The sequence below is a fragment of the Gigantopelta aegis genome, chromosome 3 (genome assembly GCF_016097555.1).
Source record: "Gigantopelta aegis isolate Gae_Host chromosome 3, Gae_host_genome, whole genome shotgun sequence".
NCBI classification, from domain to species: domain Eukaryota; kingdom Metazoa; phylum Mollusca; class Gastropoda; order Neomphalida; family Peltospiridae; genus Gigantopelta; species Gigantopelta aegis.
In genome coordinates this window covers 61,605,930-61,630,272 of record NC_054701.1, presented here as the reverse complement: position 1 = coordinate 61,630,272, position 24,343 = coordinate 61,605,930, and the positions used below count along the sequence as shown (strand labels likewise).

The window sequence follows — 24,343 nt, the reverse complement described above, 5'->3', positions numbered from 1 at the left end:
TTGTAACGTTTTGTATTGAGACACTTACTTGTCTGAACTTTATTGTTACTGAAAATGTTCACGAACTGTGAAGAAAAATCTCACAAATGAACAACAACAAATCGGATGTTGATTGCGCGAACTGTGCACGAGAAAACAAACCGAACCAAAATGATAACGGTCACGTGGTATACCAACGTCTGTGACATTGAAATGGAAATATCCCATCTAAAGATAGATTAGACCTTGTCTGCTCAATGTTTTTTTTCTCAAACATGCGTGCGTTTTTAAGAAATAAAAAAAATGCATTTTGTGGTATTACAAAAACCAGGATTACCAGGATTACCAAAAAACACTTCAGGTGAATGGAAATGTATATTCTAAATAATAAACGGTAAGTAAAGTGCAATTTTATTTGTGAAGAAATAGGTTTAATAGCGAAAAACAACGCTGTAATGGTTAACAACTAGCCGTAACTAGGGTGTGTCCCTTTAAAGATACAGGTTTATGTTATCTTTGGAAGCAGATCAACAGAATGAGCCTGTACTCGGCAAAACTTAAATCTTCAAACAGCATTTTTTTTTATACAATAGAAAGTTTCTAAATGCAATGATTTCAAAGTTGAAAATAAAATGTCTGTAAAAAAAATGCTGTTTTACATCTTTTTTTTTAATGAAGTACTGAATACTGGTACATACAATTTGTAATAATGTTAAGACAAAATGTACCATTTTTAAATCTGAAAAGACATGCTTGGAGACCAAGTTAACACACAAAAGCACAACCATCTGAATACAATGCATTTGTGAACAGAGAGCACCAAGGACATAACAAGAGTAACAATTAAATTAGAATTGATACATATATACATGTATATATTCCCAACTCACTCACAAGACTTGCAGGACAACCTGCTATATAGAACACTGCATAACCAACAATGTGCATCTAAAGAGCCACTTCAAGTTGTATGCCTGTTGCACACAAAGTCATCTTATGTTATTTCTATGTAAAGATCACCTGTTTTGAAGGCCAAATTTAGTATATAATCTCAAATGGCCTTTAAAAACAGGATTTGACTAAATGTCTATAGATTATTAAGGTTAACAAATAAATCTAGGAATTTTACTTACCACATCTTCCTAAATTCCATTCCTGGACTTTAATCATTGGCATTGTGAAAGACATGTCACAGATTAATTTAGTAATAACTATAATACATGTATCATTCAAAGTGCAAAGATAAAAAAAACAAATTTATGAAGCCTGTGTGCTTAACCATTGTTAATGTACCGGTATGTAGTTACCAGGGCTCGAAACTCACCAAAACATATGGTGGCCCCAAAAATAATAATGGATGTCGGCAAATTAGGTAAGAGAACCATGAGCAAAATTTTAATGTGGAATACAAATATTAATAGTGGCTCATATGTTATAGCTCTAAAGAAGATTGCCCACATATTATTTGGGTGATTAATGGCATTATTTTTTAATATTTAAGTCGCCCAAATGGGACATTGGTTGCATTTGACTACCTGGCGACAGGCTGTTTCGAGCCCTGAGTTACATGCGTGTAATACATAAACAGGCTTTGTAAAGTCGGCCCATTATGTTCAACCAATGACATTTTCTTATGTTAAATATGTCTCAAAATGTATCATACAGATCTAATCACATATTCTTCAGAGTCTATCATTCTTATCACAATATTGGTCATGCACTCATTTAATTAAAGAAGCAATTTTAAACCTGCATCATGTACATTGTGTAAAATAATTTACATTTTAAAACTTATATTTGAAAATATTAATCATAAATTATTTAAGCTAAATTTTACTATTTATTACCATCATTAATTGGAATTAGTCCAAATACCATGGTGATGGAAAGTTAAAAGTTCAAGTTTGTTTCATTTAATGATAACATTAGAACACATTGATTTATTAATCATCGGCTACTGGATGTGAAACATTGGTAATTTTGACATATAGTCTTAGAGAGGAAACCAGCTACATTTTTCCATTAGTAGCAAGGGATGTTTTATATGCATCATCCCAGACAGGATAGCACATACCACAACCTTTGATATACCAGTCATGGTGCAATGGTTGGAACGACCATGATGATGTCAAACACTAAAGAACCACATGTATTTTTATTTTAATAATGCAACTTCAAGACGAACTGAAACTGCAGTGCTCAACTAAATGCACCATTTCTTCAAAAGGGCAGCAATTATCACACTTTATTTCCCCATAATCATTGGATCAAAATTAAGGCTGACTGTACTAAACACGGGTCTAACTCCTATATTTACACAAATCTTGGACTAAGCTAGACATACATACATGTAGCTATTAAACATTCTGGAATTTGATCCAAAATCATAATGCAACTAAGAACTCGCATTCAAGAAAAATCTAGTTCTAGTGGGTATTTTGTTATTTCATAAACACACCGATTACAATCTGCAAGTCGAGAAAATGGCTGATTCAGATTACAATGTCAATAATTATAACTACATACAAGTTGTATTTGTTCACACACAAACTAAAAACAATTTGTTTGTTTGTTTAAAACAACCTTAAAACAAAAATTACATACCTAAATGCAAATTTAAGATAAATTCATTTAAATTTAAAACAAAAGTGTTCAGTGATCATAAATAGCTAAACAAACAGGACATTTGATAAAGCAATATGACCAAGAACTGATCTCAAGTGTTGCAAATTACAGACAACTTTTAACTATCAAACAGGTGATGACTAAGTTAAATGTCATCTCTTCCACTGGCTAATTTGACTACAATTATATAAGCCTTTAATACTTTTAACAACCCACATTTCAAATGTGCCAACATTTTCCGGTAATGTTTTACCTGCTAAAGTTTATCAATCAACAACATTCTGTGGTTAACAGTAAAAAGACACCCCCCCCCCCCCCCCCCCCCAAAACACAACAAAAATCCCAAAACAACGACAATGCTCACATAAAAATAACCTCTCTCTAGTTACCCATATACAAGACACAACGTACTCCATTCTATTTCATCCAGGACCAAAAACACAAGCATACATTTTACATAGTAGGCTAAACCTATACTCTGTTTATGTTGTTTTTACCAGTTTTTGCTACTAAAATAAAAAACATATCAATAACAATTAAATGGAAATCAAAATTGAATGTACTTATTTTGTTTTATGGTTCTCCTCCCCCCCCCCCACCCCCCCCCCCCCCCCCCCCACCTTCCAATTCATCATGGGTACCATGAATGACAATACAAGAATATTGAAAGAATATCTGTGTACCATATACAAAATTTCATGATTAAGTAAGAAAAAAAAAAAGTTGGGAGGGGGTAAAGTAACTATTCTCCATAAATATATTTGCACATAATAATTTGGTGTGAACTGCACTAGGCTTTAGAAAAAAACAAAACAAATAAAAACAAAACAAAACACCCCCACCCCACAAAGTTTTGTTAGGCTAAACGTTAACTTTTCTTTCATTTGTGATATTTTGGATACCAGCCTTTAACAAAATAAACTTGTTTACTGAAACTACAATAGATGATGTAGTTTGTACCAGGCCTGAGAATAAGAGGCGAACGGTCGTTCAAGTTGCCTGGAAGTTACCTGACTTGATACGGACACGACCTAAAAACCGGTCGCCATGATTTTGATCAGTACATATACTGTAGTCTTGATTTTATCGCATCCACGTAACATATTGAATTTTCTGTATTTTATTTCCTCCAAAAGCACCTTACAACAGATCTTCCGGTAACATCGAGATTCGCTTTTTTCCCGATCAGTTATGAATCAGAAATCGTCAGAACTCACAGAGTTTGCAGACTTTGTAATCAAAGGATTCCCGCTGTTTTAATCACGTGATCTACATGGATAATGCGCCTTTTATTTTTCATTTTGACATTTATTAGTGGTAAGTATTTAACTTTTGGGTAATTTATATTAATTAAAAGTGCAACGACAATTTTAAATATTGATTTAAAAAATGTTATCCAACATCATAATAGAATGCTCCACTCAGTTGCAAATGGAATAAGCTATGTATACCGTACGTAAGGCCTAAATTACGGAGTGGTCTTGGAAATCACAGAATAAATGCAATGCTGTACAGTACCCACCAATATTCCAATACCTAAAAATAGAAATTACAGTATTTTGTTTTCTAATTGGTAAACTGATTCAGTTTGATTGTTATGCAACATTGGTATATAACATCATTAATTTGTGTCATAAATTGTTCATTTTTGTAATCGGGTAACCTAAAACAAAACAGGTTACCTGAAGTGTGATTTGGGCTAACCTATTTTGGGGTTACCATAATTGTTCCTTAATCTCAGGCCTGTTGTAAAGAATTCAATACAAGTTTGTATTGTTTATTATTTTGATTTATTAGCAAACATTTTGTAAACCGAACTTAAATCTTACTAAAGTTAAAATAAATAAAAATCACTGCAAAATCAAAGTAAACAGAGTATACTCACTTTTAATTAATCACAATAAAAAAATCACAGACATAGCACAAAGATATGAAAATGCAAGCAAAACGTGATTGCAGCTCATTGTGAAGATTTCAGTTTGTGTGGCTTGAACACAAACTGTCATCTAAAACATTTTTCTTTCTTCTTTTCAGTGTATTTCCAGTTAGGCTCCTTGGAAGAATGTTTGTGAAAGTTCCAGTAGATTATCACTATATGGCTATTTCAATCCCAGTTGTCTCGGGTATTCACCATTTCACCTGGATTTGTCAAAATGTAAGTTAACCAGCCCCATTTTAAAAGCTTGTATAGGGTACATATTTAACGTTAACATATTCCTATCTGTTTTAGTTAGTATATTTAACAAAATAGTTTAAAAAAAGAAAGAAGAGTTTTAAAACAAGAAGATGATAAACATTCTGTTTTAAAACAAACTATTAACCAGCTCAGACAATTATTTGGAAATAAACCGAATCCAGAATGACTTGAAACAGGACTTTAAGTCTTTTTAAGCTGAAAGGACAATATATCATTGCACTGGGTTTTCTTCTTCTTTGTTCTCAGTAACCACACAAGACCCGAGTCCTTGAATATTCAATGTTGTAAGGTACGGAAGGAATCACTAGTACGTCATTTGACGAGATCTATTCTTTTGTAAGCACAGCAAACATGACTGTAAGGATCAGCCACTGAGGGGATCTTCTCGGCAATGGATGGCATAGCGCAGTCTCTGGGTCATGATTTCTTGAGAGGAGTACTGCGGCAGTTTGATCATGAACATGCAGGTCTCCACTCGCACGTAACGATTGTCTGGTGGACCTGAACAAAAACGCACAAGTTAAGAGACATTAACACATCATTAATATATACTTATAATTACTAAGTAATTATGATTTGATTAAACCAACGTCAGTGTGGAATAACAAACAATAAATTCAATAAATGAAACTAAATTTATTGAACATTATGCCCTGTGTTCTATACTTTAACAACACACCGCAAACATAGTAAAGTATTGTATAATATACAAATTTTAAGTATGGACTAATAAATATCATAAAAGGCGCAAAGTAAAGAACTGATGGTGGTGTTGTACAATGCCACTTACACTAATGTTAAGTTATTCACCTTGACTACACACAAAACCAGGCATCTAAACTATTTAGTGTTATTCAAGTGTGAAGCTAGCTGATGTAAATTTAAAAGTAGATGAATGAATGAAATTAAATGTATGAAATGAATGAATGAATGCATAAATGAATGAATGAATGAATGCATAAATGAATGAAATGAATGAATGAAAGCATAAATGAATGAAATGAATGAATGAATGCATAAATGAATGAAATGAAATGAATGAATGAAAGCATAAATTAATGAAATGAATGAATGAAAGCATAAATGAATGAAATGAATGAATGAATGAATGCATAAATTAATGAAATTAATGAAATGAATGCTTAAATGACTCTAAAGCAGAAAAAATGTCCCAGAGTTTTGATCACAAATCTGCTGTTCAGACAGTACCTGTTCCATCCGGCGGTGCGATCTTCATGGGGTAAGGTGGCACGTGAGCACTGTCAAGCCCACCACTGCTGCATGGGCAGATCTGAGGGATACGTTCCTGATTGCAGGCAAACTTAATGAAGCGACACAGTTCATCAGCAGTGAAACTTTCCAGAGCTCGCCAGAAATATTCAACATGAGTATCCGTCTCCATCAGTCCAACTTGATACATCGTGTGAGCCTATATAATACATTAATATAGTCGTACAAGAGAGAAAATAAACAGTATTGACTCAAGTTAAAATATATATTTCCTTTATCACAGTTACTCTTCTTTTTTGTGGTTTCGTAAAACATGTCTCAAGACTGTGGTACAAACCAAAACTGATGCGTTATTTTATCCCCATTTGAGGAAGTTTAAAGTTTTTAAATGAAACATCAAGATTTTAATATAGTTTTTAAAACAAATTCAGTAAACTTTATAGAAAATCATCTGTTAAAGAACAAAATAGCAATACCTGGCTGCATTTTACTTTCTAAATAAAAATGAGAAATGTTTTTAGGAAAATGTTACTTAAGTCTTGAAAAAACCTACCCATCTCTCCCCCAGAACATTTTATAATGCATCCCATGATACTCCTTTCACCCCCAACCAAGAGCATTACATAATTGTTGTACGACCCTTAGTGTTCCTGTCTGCTTACTTTAAGAAACTGCAGATCCACATGAGGCAGCCCACAGATTCGGATCTCGATGTCTTCTGGAGAGAAGATTGACAACAACTGGACGGGAATCACTGAAGCCAGCCCGGCAAGAAGAGCTCTCATTCGGTCACTGCTGGAGAATTCCTTCAATCTCAGAGTCTTGATGGCATCAACGTACTCTTGGCGATTCGACCAGCTAAAGTACGATATGGATAGAAATTGGTTAAATGGTTTTTTTTGTTCTTGTATTCATTACCTTATTATGACACATTTTCTTGATTTGAGTAATATGATCCTAATATAAATATATAAAATAACAGTCTTTTGAATTTACAATTTTTTTTAAACAACTGGAAAGGATAATTAGAAACCATCAAAACAAAAAAACACAGCAGCCTTTTGAATTTATAAAAATGTTAAACACTCTGAAACAAGAAAATTAATTAAAATGTCTTAAGTGGAAAATAAATAACACAGAAGTACAGTATACTGCAGTTTGTGTGTTAAGCGTAAAGTTATATTTTGAAAATACAGAATACAAAATAATGTTTTTGTGTGTACCTGACATCTGTGTAATGTCCACCAGGCACCAACTCCACGTCGTCTCCTAGCAACCCAGCATACAGGAACTGAGAATACACATCTGAACACAAGGCAATCAGTTCACCTTCTGTCTCAATCTGAAAACAATCAACACATTGTTAGAGCAACATTTTTGCCAGACAGTCTATTTTGTAGATACACCCATCAATTCACCATCAGTGAGATCCATATCTCTACTTGGATACAACCAGCAATTCAATATCGGTGAGATCTATACATTCTACTTTATGGATTCATCCAGCAATTCACAATCGGTGAGATCCATAAGAGTCAACTTTATGGATATATCCAACGATTCAATATTGGCAGTCAGGCAGTCACATGCAGAGCAGTATCAAGGAGACAGTTAAAAGTCATTTTTATTGTAGAAACCCAAAATATTGGATACAGATTACTGAGAATGAGGGATGTGGGATTTTCGAATCGAACGGATTGTACTGATTTAAATATGAACAAAGAACCACAGGGATAATGTTGGTCAGCTACCAACAATAAGTGGGAAGGGGAAAGTGCTAGCTTAGTAACTGATTTAACGTGTCTATGTACCATTAGGGTTTCGAACACGCCTAACCTATGAGGAAACAAATTTCCTTTTATTAGCATGATGGCCTAGTGAGTAAACCAAAAATTGAAAGCTAAAAATTTTTTGTTTACTGTGAAAGACAGGTAAATCAGAATTAAAACAAAATGCAAATGTTTTACCAAAAACATGAATAATGATAAGAAAATATTTTAAGATCAATATTTATAGAATGGATTATTCGCAATGCTTACATTTTCAATCTTTTTGATGTAGTTGTAAGTAAGAATATCAGCCTGCATGAGGTCAAGATTTGGATCGAGTGGACAGCCAATGAGACACTTCCAGAATGATGACAGGAGATCTATTCCCAATGGTATGTCGGCCCGCATCGTCACACCAAACACCTGCGAAAATATATAGTTTTCTTAGTGCACAATTGAAACACATGAATAATTCATATAACTGATTTTAAACCTGTTGTTATGGTTACTTTGCATAACAACCATCCGTCTGAAAGGGTGCTTTCAATATATTTTTTTAAATGTAGGTTTTTTTTATTGTTGATTGTTTGTTCATTTGGGAGTTTGGGTTTTTTTGTTAGGTCAGGTCAGGTCAGGTCATAGGACTTAACGTGCATATTAAGAGCAAACTGTTGTAGCACATGTCTGTCATGAGTGCAGGTGTCGGCCCATGCCAGTTCCTCCATGTTGGACAGGTTCATTGTTGTCATTGTTGATGTTTTATAGGGAGGTGGGGCGGACGACACATACCTGTAATAGGAGTACTGCAAATCTACATACATTGTATGTAATTTGAAAACCCCCAGAGATAGTATCTAAATAACCAGCAAACCATGGTGGCAATACTTACCAACCCAGAAAACCATAGTGGCATATATCTACGCACTTGACATCTTCTTTTCAGATATTCCAAAGATAAATATTTTCTCATTAAAGAACAAGCTATTTTTCATCAAATTACAAATTCATGCACTTTCACATTAAGCCATCCTAACTCATAACTGAGTATTGTGTTTTTGTTTACTAAGTAATAATTACATTATTACTGACATGTTTAAATTCTTTGGAAAACCAACTACTTCTTTTGACCGATGGGTTACTTTAGGCTTTTAAATACTTATTTTGATTTTGATTTTGTCAATCTCAAACACTTTGTTTATATCTCATTCTTTCAACTTTAAAAACCAGGAGTGAACATAGTTTCATTAATGGCAGTCTTTTCTTTATTTTTGCCACAAGTTACTTCCCTTTGAATGTTGTTTTTCACATCAAATGTATTTGGAACTACTGGCCTTGTGGTCAAGCCATCGGACATATGGCTGGTAGGTACACGGTTCGCAGCCTGGTAGTGGCTCCCACCCAGAGCGAGTTTTAACAACTTAATTGGCAAGCATAAGGCCACTACACACTCTTCTCTGTAACTAACCACTAACTACTGTTCTGGACAGACAGCCCAGATAGCTGAGGTGTGTGCCTAGGACAGCATGCTTGAACCTTAATTGGATATAAGCAAGAAAATAAGCTGAAATGAAATGAAATTTGGAAATAGTTTAGATAAAAAAAGTGACATCTCAAGATTTCACACTATGTGCGAGAACCAGGCTGTAGAAATTTCACCGTCAGCTGTACTGATCATCAAATTTATTACTATTTACTACCTAACATTAACTTCTAACAAACTCATCCATGGTGAAAAGTAAATAAATATCACAGAAATAACATTTCTTAAAAACATTTAAGACTTTGTGGCCATGACTTTAGTTAAGAGTTCATGATATATACCTCACCACCACCCCACTCAAAACAAATTTCTCATTGCATTAGGGCTATTCATCAGATTGATCCTGAGCAATACAAAATCTGCTGAATTTTATGTACGATTCTCATCCCTATACAGTGTTTCTTGTGTCTACCTCTGAAGTTGACACATCAACAAAAAGCATGTATTAGCTAACTGATCTAACATCAGTGTTAATCTGTACCATTTAATACAACACTATTACTGCTAGGTGGTTAAGCATAAGTGACATGAATAATCGGATCTAGAATGTACCCTCAAGGATTCTAGATTATGGTAGCCCCACTCCCATGGCTAGTGATATTCAATGTTGCGCTAGTAAATAACTACTATTGCCATGCCCAATGGCTAGTGAATTTTTGTTAGTCAAATGTTGCTGTTACGTCTATTTTGTAAATATAAATATCCTGCCCCCCCCCCCCAATGTTAGTGTTTTCAAGCTCTATCTCCCGTTTTAGGTGACATATCCGATTATTACTATTATTCAGTAAAATTGTATTAACTTAGAGTAAAGTAGGGCTAGTGAATTTTTAATCGTGGCTAGTACATTTTGTAAATCACTGATCCCAAGGCTGGTGGATTTTATAAAAATTCTAGAAGCTCTGACCCTAAACTAAATGTTATATTGAAGGGCAAAATGACCTGTCCGAGGAATTCAAGCAGTCTCTCTTCTGAAAAGGTCATGTGACCAGGCCGCAGGAGATGTCGGCCTTTGTTAATCCCGTTGGAGGAGCTCGGACAAAGGATGAACGTCCCTAGGGTGGGACCCTGCAGTTCTCGCGCCACCTGCCACAGAAACTGACGGAACGAGCCACCTACCAAGCAGACAACATTCAGAGCATTATGGTGAAAGTAAAACATGTAACTGTGTTATTCAATATAGCAGGGCTAGCTCTGGGTCCACAAAAATTTTCGTCAAATTCTATATTAAACTTAAAAAATTGCAGAAACCCAGATATTTTGTAATAAGATAAAATTTGCCAATTGGCGAGTGCCAGAGCTAGCCCTATACAGGAAACCTGGTCATGTGTTCTTATAATACTAAAATATGTACTGCATGGAATATGCATGTACATACCTCATGTTCACCAAAAACATAGTGCCTAATAATTATTAAGTAAATAAATGGGTGGTGAAGTAGTTAATACATCCTATTAAACACATTTATATCTATTATCCACATGGTTCAAAATAACGGTGCTGTAAATATCCCATATGATTTAAAATAATGGCACTGTAAATAGCCTATAACAGAAGAGTAATTATTTTTAACAATATAATGTATACCTCTGTCAAGGTTTCATGGTCATTAAAAAAATCTCATTATTTAGTACATTAAAATCAGATTCTGTGGTTGCATCGTAAACAATAAAAATTAGCACACCAGCTGAGTGATTAAAAATATTTGTAATGCAATTCATACATTTCACTTTCTTAAGTTTATAATCCTGTGTAACACCCTCTCGGATCAATATCTAGATAGAACCCAACTGATAAAATAAAAAATAAAAAATTACAGTCGATTATTGCACCATAACTATTTAAATGAAAAGACACCTACTTGTACCGTGCACCTCTTCCCCAGTAAGGCGAACGTTGAACGAGTAGGTTGGGTCTCCTCCGCTGGCTAGACCCACACACAGCTGATGGGAGGGCACAGACTGCAGCTGTCTGAACGCCTGACAGAATACACTCATGATGGAGCCCTTCCGTTCAGCTAAATAAATACATAACAGTAGGGACTTAAATTTATGTGGTTAAGAATAGTAGGTACTAAGTTCACATCCCGGTACCAACTCGGGGCGCGAAATAAGTTATACAAATTTTATAGCAGTTTTTGCTATGCAAAATTAGTTTTGCATTGCAAACCACAAATTTTGTGTAGCATTTTTCAGGAAGTTTGTTTTAGATCTGACAGTGATTTGATGGGTTACAAATGCACCAATTTGCAATTTTTCACCTTTATCTAGTATACATATAATTGTTTAAACATCAAACATAACTTTTGTGCAAGTCAATGTGTGCACTTGAGCTGCAACAAATCGAAGCAACAAGCATGATATGTATCGTGGATATGGCGAATATGGGTTCAGAATAAAAACAAACGTATTGCATGTTTATGCTTTAAAGAAAAAGAAAATAATACCAGTATTTACAAATTATGTTTGTAATCAACCTATATAATTAACTTATTTTCTATTAATTTTATTTTATATCTGCATAATTTAAGATTGATTCCTAAAACAGGATTGAGTAAGATGTATAGAATGTATCTTCTTCCTCCAAATGATTTATGAAGTGATATAAGGTCATTTTAAAAATTATTAATATAAATTATATTAATATGGAACTGAACAATATTTAAGTAACAACAGGGAATAAATGTTAATTACTAATCTCTACTTTTTAAATTATATTTCTTAATTATCTCTCCAACCCCCTCCCCCCCTAAAAAAAGAAAAGAAAAAAAGGCTGTTTACAAATCAATAAAAAAAACGTGGAATTTTTTTCCACAATATATATACTGAACAAAATAAGAAACTTCCGCTAACTTTGCTTGAACATAACTTGATGAAAACAAACCGGGGGAATAATTGTTATATATGCGTTTAAAGAGTGTTCCATGATGCATCGTTTGGTGCAAAATCATGGCCATAGGTTAACAGAAACTGGGAGAAATTTTGACCAAGTGTGGTAGGGGTTAAAAAAAAAACCCCACCCACTTAACAACGGGTATGACCACCCCTTGAATTGACCACTGCAGTGCATCGCAGGCGCATAGAATTGACTAAAGTGTTGATTTCTGCCTGTGGAATATTGTTCCATTCCTGAATGAGCGCTTGACGAAGTTCGTTGACGTTAGCGGGTGGGTTGGGACGACGTCTCAATTGTCTGTCCAGACTATCCCAGTCATGCTCGATGGGGTTGAGATCACGACTTTTAGCAGGCCAGTCGTCAACGAAATCAATGTTATTTGTCCTAAGAAAATTTACAGTGTCTCTTAGCTGTATGAGAGGTGGCATTATCATGCTGAAAAATCGAGATGTTGGCATTGTTATGGAACAGAGGAATGACGTGATGAGCGAGAATGTCATCGCGGTAACGTTGAGCATTTAAATTGCCATCAATGACGACTAGTGGTGAACGATAACCATGGGCAATGGCTGCCCATACCATGATAGAATCCCCACCCCCAAAACGATCTCGTTCAAGAACACAACAGTCAGCATAGCGTTCATTTCTACTACGGTAGACGCGCACAATGCCACCACTACGTTGTAAAGAAAATCTGGATTCATCCGAAAAAAGAACGGTATTCCAGCATCGCCGTATCCAACGAGTGTGTAAACGTGCCCAATTAAGACGATGACGTTGCGTTAAAACGCATCCGACGTAAGGACGTCGTGCATGTAAACCGTTCTCCTGCAGACGATTACGAACAGTTTGCCCACTGATTCGGTTATTATGAAGCCCAGGTGTGTTAGCAGCAGTAGCAGTGGAAGTTTGGAATCGATTGCGCAAATGCGTGTTCATGATATAGCGGTCTTGACCACGCGTTGCAATACGCGGACGTCCACGACGTGGCAAGTCGTTGGTGCTTCCTGTCGTTCGAAATCTTACGCGAAAATTTCGTATTGCTCGACTAGAACTCCCAACATGCCTTGCAACGTCTTCTGTCGACATGCCAGCATCAAGCATACCAATCGCCCGTTCGCGTAAATTATTAGGTATTCTTGGCATACTAAAAATGCTACGATGTAAAAAACATTATTTTTTTTTACAAATTTTGAAGTGTTTTCGTTCACTTGACAACAATGTCAGTAAGACAAGTAAAACCGAATTGACCGAATACTACACGGGACATGTCGAACCATGCATGCACGTGCAAATTGAATTTCATGTTGTCGAAGATTAATAGTGCAAAAATAATCAATAAAATTCATGAATCCTGATAATACAGCTCAAGGCTAATATTACCTATATAATTTCATTACACAATGAATTCTTTAACACAACAAATACTATATGTACAAATCGGAAGTTTCTTTTTTTGTTCAGTATATATATTCGCTAGGCAACATGATGCTGCTATTCTCAAACCAAGAGGAAGTCACGTGATTGGCCTTTTCTCTCATTTTCACCTCGTTTTTGGCCATCGATCATAATTTTGTGGGTTTTTTTAATACAAAACAAAATTTTATTTAAAGTATTTCATAAGATAAACTGCAGAGAAATGTGCATGAATAATGTAACTATGTTCAGTCATTCTTATTTTTACTTGAGTAAACCATTGAACAGGTTTTCGTTGTACCACATTACCAATGAAAAAAAGGAAATTACTTCTTTTATTAACTGCGGATAATGCCGAATAACGAATATGATTTGCCAGTCGGGCTTTCGGAACTCCTCAGTATGCCGAATATTTATGTGATACGGGAACTCCAACTTGGCGTGCCGCTTTCAAAATGTTTACAATTTGATTATATTCTAAACTATAGACCCGGGGACTGACTTTAGTCCATGCTTGAATGCCATGCACGTTTTCATAATAATATATATTTTAAATTACAATTAAAAATTGCATCGCAATCGTTTGCAACACAAAAATGAATTTGACTAGCAAACCATGATATTTGTGTCGCATTTTGCAATGTGATACCGCTCATTTCGCACCCTGCAACTCCCATACAGAGTTGAGTTTTAATGACTGATTTTTCTCCCACTAACCACAACTAACCAAATGAGGTGTACCCAGGACAGCATGCTTGAACCTTAATTGGATGTAAAGTTTGACATCCAAAAGTTTGTTACTTGAGCACATTGATTTATTAACCATTGGCTTTTGGATGTCAAACATTTGGTAATTTTGACATATAATCTTAAAGAGGAAACCCGCTACATTTTCCCAGTAGTAACAAGGGATCTTTTATATGCACCATCCCATAGACAGTATAACACATACCATGGCCTTTGATGTACCAGTCATGGTGCACTGGACCGGCCTCGGTGGCGTCGTGGTAGGCCATCGGTCTACAGGCTGGTAGGTACTAGGTTCGGATCCCAGTCGAAGCATGGGATTTTTAATCCAGATACCGACTCCAAACCCTGAGTGAGTGCTCTGCAAGGCTCAATGGGTAGGTGTAAACCACTTGCACCGTCCTTTGATCCATAACTGGTTCAACAAAGGCTATAGTTTGTGCTATCCTGCCTGTGGGAAGCGCAAATAAAAGATCTCTTGCTGCTAATCGGAAAGAGTAGCCCATGTAGTGGCGACAGCGGGTTTCCTCTCAAAATCTGTGTGGTCCTTAACCATATGTCTGACGCCATATAACCATAAATAAAATGTGTTGAGTGCGTCGTTAAATAAAACATTTTTCTTTCTTACTTTGATGTACTGGATGGAACAAGAAATTGCCCAATGGGCCCACCTACGGGAATTGATCCTAGACCGACTATGCACCAGACGAGCACTTTACCACTGGGCTACATCCCACCCCTAAGTGGATGTAAGCATGCAAATACATTTTAAAAAACTAAACAAAATACAACACATTTGGATAAAATATTTAACACTCGGTTCAAAGGAAATGGTTTATTTAATGACGCACTCAACACATTTTATTTATGGTTATATGTCATCGGACATATGGTTAAGGACCACACAGATATTGAGGGAGGAAACCCGCTGTCGCCACTTCATGGGCCACTCTTTTCGATTAGCAGCAAGGGATCTTTTTATGCACCATCCTATAGACAGGATAGCACATACCACGGCCTTTGATGTACCAGTCGTGGTGCACTGGCTGGAGCGAGAAATAGCCTCAGTTCAAAAGTCCAGTACTAAATGATGCTTTATAAAATAGACTGATGGCTGTACATCACATTTAAGCAGCATGACCTATAATGACAGTGTTACCTCCAATATTTTCCAGGGGATCTAGTGTAATCTCCGGTGCAGCCTGGTCTGGTTTCCGCTTGGCCGTGCTGTTGAGAATGCGGTTGACAAAGGAGACCTTGCTGTCATAGAAAACCAGCCAGCGCACCTTGGCGAGTAGGGCTGCTGTGGATCGACTGTACGTGTTCGCAGGTCGGAGGTCAATGAGTGGCAAGAAGAACGTCTCCAGGTTGACATTCAGAGACTGAAGGAGAGCGAACCTCAGACGGATACTCTCGGGGGGCGTGTCTGTACGACAAAAAAGAGAGAAGAAAACCTCTGAGAAAAGAATTAATAGACTACTTTAATTTGTCTTAATTAAGTCTATGATTTTGAACTTAACAGCCACACTCGTAAATCAGTGTTATAAAGTTACATGACATTGTTAAAGACAATGCCCTTATTTACTGAACTATGCTGAATGACTAATTACAAAACAGAAAATTTTAATATACTTTAAGCAAGCTGTTATACTGTGGTGCAGTACTAATTCCCTGTCAACAGATTTATTAGTAGCATGGCTATATAACAAGTTCTATGAAATCATTTTATCTCTTGGAAACTAAGTAATAACTATTTTTTAATGAAACTCATTCCTTTATAATCAATTCTATATATTAAAAACAAAATATAGCTCAACCACTCTATTCTGTTCATTCATACTAAATCAAAAAAATATACTCCCATCAAACATACAAATGACATTTTCAATTCAAGCAACTCAAAATGTGAACCTCTATATATGGCTAACAATTAAGTTAGTTTTCTGGTGATAGTGATTTTGATTTTATAAATATAACACTGTCTGTACCTTGCAGACAGGAATATTGTTCAGACACTAGCTGAGCCTCTGTAAAAGCTATCTCGTGTGGATGTATTCTGGACGTGGCGACCACAAGCTTTCTGCTGAACTCATTCACACACAAAACCAGAGCTTTGTCCATCTCAGGAGTCCACAGTTTGGCCATGGCATGAGCCTGGTCGTCATCAATACACCAACATCTGAAACGAAGACATTGTAGCTCACATACAATAATATTCCTCTAAAACAGATGACAAAATACAATTACAAGTATTCTGAGAGTACTGCTAGAGCAATACATGTCCGCTACTGGACCCAACACCTTTTCGTACCTCCTAAGTTTAAGGGCCATAACTCTTGTCAAAAATGGGTAAAGCACCATGTAAGTACAACTTGAGCTGTAACTGTACATGATAAAGCTATAACATTGTGATAAAAAGTCAAGAAAACTATATGTGGGACAGACGGCCATATTATGGTAAAATGCACTTGCATATAAAATATATTTACTGACTCTTATTTTGAGCCATTTAAATGCATGTGTAACTTATCACAGTCGCTCTAGCCAGAGCACCACGACTAGTATATCAAAGGCCGTGGTACGTCCTATCCTGTCTGTGGGATGGTGCACATAAAAGATCACTTGCTACTTATGGAAAAATGTACCAGGTTTCCTTTCTAAGACTATGTCAGAATTACCAAATGTTTGACATCCAATAGCCGATGATTAATAAATTGATGTGCTCTAGTGGTGTCATTAAACCAAATAAACTTTAAACTTATAACAATGTTTAACAAATTATAAAGTCAGAGTTTCATTCGAAGGTAAATCGTTTGCAATTTTCACCTTTTAAAACTAAAATCATATCCACAACTAGTGATTCCTCTCCACACCGCACGGACATCATGTTTAGCAGTGTCCATGACGAACTGAAAAAACCCATCCAGCGTCAAGCCTTTCACTTCTTTCTTCACTTCAAGCTGAAAACAATATATTTAAAAAAAGTCATTATTACACATAACTCCCATCAATTCTTGGGAAATATTGAGCACTTAATTTATAAATACTGACATGTATTTGAGAAATTTCAAAACAATATTTTAATTGTCACTGTCATTGTTAGAAAGAAACCGTACCATCTTCAAGGGCAAAATCAAGTCAAGTCATAACTCTCCTGAAATGGTGCTAGGTAAGCAATCGCATGAAGTTTGAAATTAAATTACAGCCCCTGCAATTGCCCACAGCAATCAGCACTGCTGTGGAGATTGCCGTGGAGTTTTTAACACAGCACTTTTTTGCCTGGACTATATTCAGAGTTTTTTCCAGTGGCATGTTTTTTGCCATAGACATTTTCTTAACTGCAGAGGTTGAATTAATAGAAAATTTCAATGCAAGGCAATCAATTTGCTGCTCTTCTAAAACATACCAGTGAGTATGGATGGGAGAGAGAGCGATCATTCTCTTGTCCTGGTGAAGACCGATACAAACACAACCATATTGTAAAAAAAAAAAAAACTAAAAGCATAAAAACAGTATCTGGCATTAAAATGTATACGTCATCACTGTATTTAAAAAAAGGAAAAAAACAACAAAGTCCAAAATATTAAAATTATGATTTCAAAATTCAATATCAACAACTGCTTAACCTGTAGTGCTCAGATGAATTGTAAACGCATATTTAAAAACTATTAAGCCAAGATCTAAATTGAATATCTGTAAAAAACGAAACCTTTACTTTGCATTCCTTTGTTTCCTTTGAGACATTGTCAGATGCAATGTTATTTTTGGAAGGTTTTTCTGAAATATCTTTGCTTTTGAGTTTCTCTTTACCAGAAGCACCCCTGCAATAACAAAATACAGATTACTTGATAGGCAGTCTTGATACAAATAAAAAATGACTCACGTGTAGGACATTTACACAGCCCTAATATATTAATACTACAGTTGTAATGAAGTACATACAAATTCATTATAAAATTTATATAGCCCTAATATATTAATACTACAGTTGTAATGAAGTACATACAAATTCATTATAAAATTTATACAGCCCTAATATATTAATACTACAGTTGTAATGAAGTACATACAAATTCATTATATAATTTATACAGCCCTAATAATATTAATACTACAGTTGTAATGAAGTACATACAAATTCATTATATAATTTATACAGCCCTAATAATATTAATACTATAGCTGTAATGAAGTACATACAAATTCATTATAAAATTTATACAGCCCTAATATATTAATACTACAGTTGTAATGAACTACATACAAATTCATTATATATTTATACAGCCCTAATAATATTAATACTACAGTTGTAATGAAGTACATACAAATTCATTATAAAATTTATACAGCCCTAATATTAATACTACAGTTGTAATGAAGTACATACAAATTCATTATAAAATTTATACAGCCCTAATAATATTAATACTACAGTTGTAATGAAGTACATACAACTTCATTATATAATTTGTTTTCCAAAACTAAAGATTTTTCACATTTTATTAGACAGCAAAAATTCACACATGGAAACTGAAACTCCTGTTAGGAACATTAAATGTCTCAGAATTTAACACCAAACTACCATAACCGCAGATAACCAATTACCAAATTTTAATTAAAAATAGGTTATGCCTTCATAAGATGGCAAAAAGAAACAAAGAGTACTGGTGAGGTACATGATACACCCATCAGGAGTTTGGTGGAAAACCATAGATATTAATTAATAAGTTACGGGTGTAGAATATAGACAAATTATTTTATTTATTTGTAACACAGTGACCTAGTAATTGTATGTGACACACCACCATCCCAAGTTGTTCCTACATGTGAGGTTTAATGGTCCTGTATTCATCTGTATCCAAGATATGGTCCGGACCAGAATTTGATATTATGTGCAGCAGACCGTGAAACGTAGGTCAGTGACCTAGTAATAGTACGTGACACACCGCCATCCCAAGTTGTTCCTACATGTGAGGTTTGATGGTCCTGTATTCATCTGTATCCAAGACAAGTCCGGACAAGAAAAAGTTAACAGACGGACAACGCCATACCATAATACGACCCATCATAAACGGGCGTATAAAAACCACAGTGCATTACAAAGTATTCTGCATAATAATTTAATACTTTTGATGGCAGCTTTATGAAAATACTCTAAAACACATATTAAATATTAAAGGTTTTTACCTGTCTCCATGTCCCATAACAGCTTTTTCTTTCGATGATCTCGGTGACTTCTTTGTTAGTTTACTTTTGCTTGGTTTAGCAGTTAGAGGACTGAAGCATAAGAAATATATTCATTGTAAACTACAAAATGGTGAAATTAACATTCAAAGAAACCAAATGCAATCAAAATCAACTGTATCAATTTGCACAATACATTTGACATTAACAAATAACATGCCTACTGCCTACTAACCCGCAAGTAATTTGGATGCTGTCATTTAAATGCATCCCCCACCCCAACAAAAAAACTAAACAAAAAGGAATCCCAACAAAACACAAAACCAAAACCAACAAAAAGTCCCATATAAAACACTACTTTCTGATATTACTCCATGTGGATGCTTTAAGACATAATATTGGTGTACTACTAACTACTTAACTGCCTAATAAGTTAGAACTTTAACTTTAGTTTTAATCAACAAAAAAGCAATTTTATAAAAAATTTCTTTATATAGCCTTGAATCACCTCTATAACACTCCCATCAAAAATTAAAAAAACAACCCCAGAACAAATAGTGGACTGCATGTACTTCCATTTCCTTAAAGACTGGCCATAACCAGTACTGGTTGTCAGCCAGCAATATCGGACTGTATTCTAAGGTACCCATTTCTTCAGTGGTAAGAGATTAGCTAGACAAATCAAGTTAAACGACTCACGTATCTTTGTCTTTATCCTGCTGCGTCAGCGCTATCCCATACTGCCTGAGGAGTGGGTTCACGTAGTCTGCCAGTGGCTTCTTGGTGGGTCTGAGCTGATTGAGAAATATACACAACATGTTGTCTGGACTGGAGTTCAGGATGTGCTCCTTCTCGAGGCAGATGAAGCCCGACTCCTGCCAGGAACCTGGCGACCCCTGCTGCTGGTTGACGAAGAAGCAACTGTGAAATATCTCCGTGATGATCTGGATGGCGGTATCCGTCAGTTCTCTCTCGGCCTGGTTCTGGAAGAGTTTGTCCTGGAGATACATCTCCATGGCACCATTCGCTGGAGGTTCCGATAGCAGCATCTGGTTGACGACAGAAACGGAAAACACTTCGTCCGGGATGTCCACAAATCCTTCGGGATCATAGTTTAAACTTTCGATCAGAGGTTTGGACTTGTACAGAGACTTCTGAACACATTCGGTGTTGGCTTTTGTGGGAAGGTTGATGACGGCCCAGCCTCTGGTTTTTGAGACGGGGCCTGTCACTTTGGTGGGTTTTTTGCTGTCCTTTTCACTGTCAGAGGCTTTTTCCTTCGATAAACTCATTCCACTTTCAGATGACAGCGACGTAACACTTTTTTTACGGGCGAGAGGCACGAAAATTTCATCTTGTTCAATGCCACCATTGACATCACACGCTCTCTTTATAGCATCTTTGACGGCTGCTACCTCCATGTCCTGTGGAATTCCTATGAGAACCAGCAGTCTGGTGTGAGCGGTGGACCCCATGATGGACAGGGCAGCATCCGTCACTGCCTCTGACACCACTTTCCTGGTGTGTGGCTCCCCGAAGCCCAGACCGCGCAGGATCCCCGAGATATTGGCCGCTCGGTAGAACCACATATCCTCCAGATGCAGGTCCTCACAGCTGACCATGTTCATGGAGCTGCAGCTCGTCACATTGCTCGTGTTTGATGCCATCGACGACAATGAGGTGGATGCTGTCACCAGGGACAGAGCTTCTTCTGAGGAGTGCACGCTGTCCACATCGATCAAGGACGCTGCACTGCTCTGACGAGACGGCGTCCCAGAATGCTTGCGGGATTTTTGCTTTTTCTTCTTGGAGGTGGATGAAGACTTTGATGCGGTTGCTCCTTCCTCCACCAGACGGGTGTAAGGGACGCTGGGTAACAGAGGGCTCGGCCCCAGGACCTGGACAGCTTCCACTATGGCCAGGTTTACCTCCAACAGCGAGTGAAAGTACGTCGAAAACAACCCCTGGTCATTCATGGCATCGGAACACGAGCCCGACGGCGAGAATTTCCCCACCTCCTCACTGTGCAGCATTTTCAACTCGGACTGCAGCTGGCGGAAAAACGAATGCATCGCACTGTATCGTGGACCCGGTTTTGAGAGAGAGCTTCCATTGCCGCCTTCTAACACGTGGAGAATCCGTAGAGACTGAGCTAGTATGTGAAAGATGTTCTCCTTGATCAGTGCTGGAATGTCCGTCCTTCTCAGATATGTACAAATCATCTCGATCATGTGAACAAGAACCGCTGGAGTGATGACGATATTGTCCAAACTGTACAAACTCGGGTGCATCAACACAGAGGCAGGCAGAGACGTTTCTTGAGATTCACATTTCTCACTCTTTTTACAACTCTTCATGCCACAGCCAAACCTTTCTGTAACAAGTGTCTCCATGTAAGCTACTGCCATAAGGAACTGTTTGGGCAAGGAATGGATGCCGAGGACAATGCCAGGGGGAGGTGACACCCCCCAGCGAACATGCACTCTGTCTCCGGGAATAATAACTGGTGAAAACTGTTCGTTTTGGCACGATGGAGAACTTGTGTCTCGCGGGTAGCAAACCACTTCTTGTCTTGTAGGCTGGCCGTACTTATTTACTTTCTTCCCACTGTATGTGTAAACTCTTGCCCAAGGTGATTTATATGGGACATTTCTGGAAAAAACCCCAACACAAGCACATGTAACTTAAATTGAGTCAAAGTGAGGACAAGTAAGACTGCTTCAGTGACAGCAGTACAACTTTATCTCGACTTCCTACTGAATTATTTTCAATACATACCTTTACCTGTGAGCAAACCCAAAACTCCCATTGCTTTATTTCAAATAGCTATTAAGCACATTACAGCTATACATATCATTTGTTAACTTTTGTCACAATATATGGAGTGAATATGCTGAATGAAAGAAGAAAATATTCCATTTTTCAATTTATATTCCCAATACTACATTTTCCATAATCATATTAATCAGTAATTATTCCCCATACTAAATTGTGGACACTAACATACAAAAAAGAAAACTAATTCTTACTCCTTTTTTGATTTGAGTTTGTCTGTTTTGCAGCTAACAATGAGACAACCAGCACCAGGGAAGTGAACGTCTGTGCTCACTTTAATTTCTGTGACTGGAAACTCTTCACAGAGAAACATTTCAGGAGCAGTCTAAATGAATAAAGGAAAAGAGTTGAGCACCGATAGTTAAATAACAATGTTCTAATTAAACCACTCAATAAATTTTCAAAATAGATTATAACATATACTGAACAAAAAAAGAAACTTCAGATTTGTACATATAGTACTTGTTGTGTTAAAGAATTCATTGTGTAATAAAATTATATAGGTAGTATTAGCCTTGAGCTGTATTATCAGGAATCATGAATTTTATCGATTATTTTTGCACTGTTAATCGTTGACATCGTGAAATTGAATTTGCACGTGCATGCATGGTTTGACATGTCCCGTGTAGTATTCGGTCAATTTGTTTTACTTGTCTTACTGACATTGTTGTCAAGTGAACGAAAACGCTTAAAAATTAGTAAAAAAATTAAAGTTTTTTACATTGTAGCATTTTTAGTATGCCAAGAATACCCAATAATGTACGCGAACGGGCGATTGGCATGCTTGATGCTGGCATGTCGACAGACGACGTTGCAAGGCATGTTGGGAGTTCTAGTCGAGCGATACGAAATCTTCGCATAAGATTTCGAACAACAGGAAGCACCAATGACTTGCCACATCGTGGATGTCCACGTGTTACAACGCTTGGTCAAGACCGCTATATCATGAACACGCATTTGTGCAATCGATTCCAAACTGCCACTGCTACTGCTGCTAACCCACCTAATAATAACCGAATCAGTGGGCAAACTGTTCGTAATCGTCTGTGGGAGAACGGTTTACATGCATGACGTCCTTACATCAGATGTGTTTTAACACAACGTCAACGTCTAAATAGTCTTAATTGGGCACGTATACACACTCGTTGGATACGGCGACACTGGAATACCGTTCTTTTTTAGGATGAATCCAGATTTTCTTTACAACGTGGTGATGGCAGGGTGTGCGTCTACCATAGGAGAAATGAACGCTATGCTGACTGTTGTGTTCTTGAACGAGATTGTTTCGGGGGTAGGGGTTCTGTCATGATCTGGGCAGCCATTGTCCATGGTTATCGTTCACCACTAGTCGTCATTGATGGCAATTTAAATACTCAACTTTACTGCGATGACATTCTTGCTCATCACGTCATTCCTCTGTTCCATAACAAAACCAACATCTCAATTTTTCAGCATAATAATGCCACCTCTCATACAGCTAGAGACATTGTAAATTTTCTTAGGACAAATAACATTGATTTCATTGATGACTGGCCCGCTAAAAGTCCTGATCTCAACCCCATTGAGCTTGTCTGGGATAGTCTGGACAGACGATTGAGGCGTTGTTCCAACCCCCCACTAACGTCAACGAACTTCATCAAGTGCTCATTCAAGAGTGGAACAATATTCCACAGGCAGAAATCAACACTTTAGTCAATTTTATGCGCCTGCGATGCACTGCAGTGGTCAATTCAAGAGGTGGTCATACCCGTTATTAAGTTGTTTTTTTTGTGTTTTTTTAACCCCTACCACACTTGGTAAAAATTTCTCCCAGTTTCTGTTAACCTATGGCCATGATTTTTGCACCAAACGATGCATTATGAACACTCTTTAAATGCATATATAACAATTATTCCCCCGGTTTGTTTTCATCAAGTTATGTTCAAG

The 24,343-nt window shown here is 36.6% G+C and overlaps 1 protein-coding gene across 1 annotated transcript in view; it reads right to left on the bottom strand.

Annotated features, from left to right (window-relative positions):
• Positions 1-3,209: 3,209 nt before the first annotated feature.
• LOC121368385 (probable E3 ubiquitin-protein ligase HECTD4) overlaps positions 3,210-24,343 on the bottom strand; it is an 86,027-nt gene continuing 64,893 nt past the window's right edge. Inside the window, 14 exon segments of the mRNA XM_041493082.1 lie at positions 3,210-5,302; positions 6,011-6,230; positions 6,694-6,889; positions 7,255-7,373; positions 8,071-8,223; positions 10,280-10,452; positions 11,199-11,354; positions 15,555-15,821; positions 16,384-16,574; positions 17,222-17,355; positions 18,105-18,216; positions 19,586-19,675; positions 20,282-22,234; positions 22,612-22,742. Of these exon segments, the coding sequence (XP_041349016.1) occupies positions 5,166-5,302; positions 6,011-6,230; positions 6,694-6,889; positions 7,255-7,373; positions 8,071-8,223; positions 10,280-10,452; positions 11,199-11,354; positions 15,555-15,821; positions 16,384-16,574; positions 17,222-17,355; positions 18,105-18,216; positions 19,586-19,675; positions 20,282-22,234; positions 22,612-22,742 (4,032 nt within the window). The 3' untranslated portion in view covers positions 3,210-5,165.